The following is a 3,547-nucleotide window of genomic DNA, read 5'->3' as shown; positions in this document are numbered from 1 at the left end:
CGGACGGGTGGGCTGAGCCTCCCCCAGCCGCGGCCAGAGTCGGGAAAGCGTCGGAACGATGCGCTCCAGCCCGGCGAGCGCCTCGGCTTTGGAAACAGAACTCGGACAAACGAATATTTTTCATTAAAGAAAAATCTTCGGAGATAGTGGGGTTTTACTCGTTTATTTCCTCGAATGCAGGGGTCAGGAGTTGCTGGGGCTGAGCCCGGGTCATTCGTCTCTGACCCTTTTCCGACTCGGGGCTAAAAAGGACCCGAAGTGGTCGTGGCCCTGGCCAGTTTCACCGGCGTGCGGAGAACCCGGCTTTCCCAGCACGACTTCCAGCCCAACTCCCAGCCCGACTCCTCAGCACTGACTGGGGTGTGGCGGGAGGGGGATGTCCCACATCTCTCACCCCCTCCACCCCACACAGGCTGGGAAAGCATTTCTAGTCCTAGTGCCATTCCCAGGACCTGGAAGCCCGGCTGGGACGACGGGCCTCTCCTGCCGCTCAGGGGACTGGTGGCAGGGAAGGGACCTTCAGGTTAGGAGAGACTGAGTCTCTAAAAGTGAGGCTGCAGGGGGCCGTTTCAAGTCCCTTGCTCTGTTCCCCAACATGAAGACTCTGACCTCGGCACCTAGTAAGGATCATATCTTTCTGCACTCGGACCCCAGCATTGGCCTTAATTTGCACCCAGACCAGCTCCTACCCATTACCCCAACATGGCTGCTCCCACCCACACACAAGCCCAGAGGGCCTCCACCTGCAGCAGTGCTGGAGAGAAGCCCACCAGCCAGGGTCGTCTGTCCTTAGAGGAAGATGTGCACCTGCCCCCTACCCCCAACACTGCCGGGACAACCCTCTGGCATTTTTGTCTTCACTTAAATTCCACCTTAAATTACTGACATCTTACAAAAAGCGTCATTTTGGGCGGGATGCTGTTAGCGCCCTAATTCTTTTTTGAGGTCTCCCTCCTGCAAACGAAGCTCTTTTCTCCAGGTCTTGGGGAACCTGACCTGGAGAAAAGCTCTTTCTGCTGAGAGTGGAGAGGGAGGCTCAGCAGTCTTATCCATGCCACCCCCATTCTGGGTTCTGAGTCTGCTGGCTGCAGCTGGTGGGACAAAGCCTGGCCTTGGACGGACGAGTGGGGCCGCGTCCTGGGACCTAGACTGGTCAGCACAGACTGGCTCTCCACCCCCTTCTCCAGATGGCCCTATTCGACTAACCCCCAACCCCCTTGGGGGTGAAGGGCAGTTTTGAGCTGGGGAAAGAGAGGTTGCACAGGGACCATGGCAGGGGGGATGTGGGTGCTACCCGTTTCTCAGGATGAAGCGCTAAGTGAGGCCAGTAAACAACCTAGTCTTTTATTTGTCCAAGGCCAGCTGTTGCAGGCACTAAGGCCCCAAGACTTCCAGAAGAGATGGCGGGAGGAGGGGCAAACATCTAATGAAAGTGACTGGCACTGCCTACCAGGTACTGCTTGCCCCTGTCCTGCCTCCTGCGGGTGGGAAGGGAGAAGCCTGCATTTGTGCCATTCAGCATCTCTTCAGTTTTCAGATACTACAGCAGTTGTTTGCAGGAGGAAACTGAGGCACGCTCATCCCCCCAGGCCTCTATCTGCCAGCCCAAGGTTTAGCCTACTCCCTCCCCCTCTCCACTCCCAGCAGAATGAGCTGTAGCAGCCTGGGGAGGGTCTCAGGAGCCCATCTGGTGGCTTGTGGTGGGGGAGGCCAGACAGGGTCAAGGGCTGGGGATGGGGGGAGCAGGAGGAGGGGTGTGACTGGAAGAGCAGCTGCTGGGGGGGGTGGTCAGCACTGAATAGGGGACCCCAGCTGGGGTTCCATAAGGATATCAGTGGGGGACAGGCAGAGCCCTTAGCTATCCAGATGGGGAAACTGAGGCGGAGACACCTCCAACCTTTGAGAAGGGAGGGGCCTCCCATCAGCCATTCAGGTCCATTCATCTTCCCCATGAAGGCACCGTGGCCCAGGAGCTGGAGTGCTTTGTCAGCGGTCACTTGGTGCTGAGACCGAGCCACAAGGGGTGGAAGGCAGTTGGGTCACCTGGCCGCAGAGTCCCCTTCCACTCCTGACAACCAGAAGGGTGCCCTCCCCCGCTCCGCTGCTGGGAAAGGGAGTGCCTGCTCGGTGCCTTCCTGCCTTCTCACGTGCTGGAGAAAGGCTCATTTTTAGCACCTGGCCTCTTTTCCCTGCCTGGAGGGAGCTTCGGGGATACAGCAGGAAAGAAGGCAGCCAAGGGGGCCGGGAGACGAGAAGTGGAAGTGGAAGCAGGGCCCAAGGAGATGTCTGATTGTTCCGAATGCCCAGGCCCAGAGAGGGGCCCTCAGCCACCATGCAGCGTGGAGATGAAGAGGATCCTGTCCTGGTCCTGAAGCTGGTAGTCCAGCTCACCCTGGTGCAGGAGAGAGAGGAGCAGGACACCCTCAGGGCTACCTTCCCAGTTTGCTCCAGGTGCTAGGAGGGTCAGGGAGCGAAGCGGATTGCTCTGGGAGAGAGAGACTCCACCAGACAAACAGGTACCCAATCCGTCACCTTGCAAATCTCTGGGATGGAAGAGAGCTCCTGCTTTCCCAGATCCCATCCCTTCCTCACTGGGGATGAGAGACTTGAGTCATGTGGGCTGGGTGGGGCGGGGGACCATCCAGCCACCTCGTATGGGCCTGAGGAGAGGCCCAAGGATTTCCCAGTGAAGCAGTGAGGGCCAGGGCTGGGGTAGGGATAGCCCCAAGGTACTGACCAGCAGCTCCCAGTCGGCATCATTAATCAGCACCAGAATTCCTGGCCGCCTGTGGGAAAGATGGCAGTGAGTAGCAAGCAGACGGTCGCAGCAGGTGAAGAGAGGCTGAGCGCTCTGGGCTGCAGGGGAGTGGGACAGGGAGCCTTCTCTCGGGGTCTGGCTTAAGATCTCCCAGGGAGGGGAGGCCAGTTGGAGTTTACGTAAAGGAAGCAAGATCAGACAGTCATGGTCCTTGGGGCCAGACAGAAAATGGGTGCAAATACCAGCCAGTTCCACCACCTGAACCTTGGGCAAGTCATTTTGTCTCTCTGAGCATCAGTTTCTCAGGCGAAAAGACAGTGTCAGGCCCCCAAGGCCTGCGGGGGAGGAAAGGCACTGGTATGTGGGTGCTGGCTTGCCACACTGGTTGTTATGGGAGCCAGCAGTAGCAGCACACTTTCCAGGGCTCTAACCTCAGTCTCCTCTGTCCTGGAAATGAAGAACTTGGGTTTCTGGCCCTTGCACATGCCCATCGGGGAGAGGAGGCTATTTTGGCTCCTCTGAATCAGGGTTGGCTACAGTGGCACTGAGCATCTGAACACTAAAGAACAGTCCTGCCTGGCATGAGGTAGGGTAAGTCAACATTTGGCAGCTTAGCCTGGCTCTTGCTGGCAGTGACCCAAGGAGCACTGCTGGCCTTAGGGGTGAGCTCTAGGACTGATGGGCCATAGCATGAAGCAGGGGTCAGATGGCAGCCCTAGCCCTCAGGAGCTGCTGGCAACCCCTGCTTCAAGGCAGATAAATGAGCCTCACAACTGTGCCAGCTACGTC

At 58.1% G+C, this 3,547-nt stretch overlaps 1 protein-coding gene across 1 annotated transcript in view; it reads right to left on the bottom strand.

Moving 5' to 3' along the window:
- Positions 1-1,323: 1,323 nt before the first annotated feature.
- The window catches only part of URM1 (ubiquitin related modifier 1), a 19,331-nt gene continuing 17,107 nt past the window's right edge, over positions 1,324-3,547 (bottom strand). The window contains exons 4-5 of the mRNA XM_008060651.2: positions 2,738-2,786; positions 1,324-2,392 (exon numbers count right to left, since the gene is read on the bottom strand). Of these exons, the coding sequence (XP_008058842.1) occupies positions 2,324-2,392; positions 2,738-2,786 (118 nt within the window). The 3' untranslated portion in view covers positions 1,324-2,323. The remainder of the gene's footprint in view (positions 2,393-2,737; positions 2,787-3,547) is intronic.

Source organism: Carlito syrichta, unplaced genomic scaffold, assembly GCF_000164805.1.
Source record: "Carlito syrichta isolate Samal-C Ts95f unplaced genomic scaffold, Tarsius_syrichta-2.0.1 Scaffold304686, whole genome shotgun sequence".
Taxonomy (NCBI): domain Eukaryota; kingdom Metazoa; phylum Chordata; class Mammalia; order Primates; family Tarsiidae; genus Carlito; species Carlito syrichta.
This window is presented reverse-complemented; position numbering and strand designations above follow the sequence as displayed.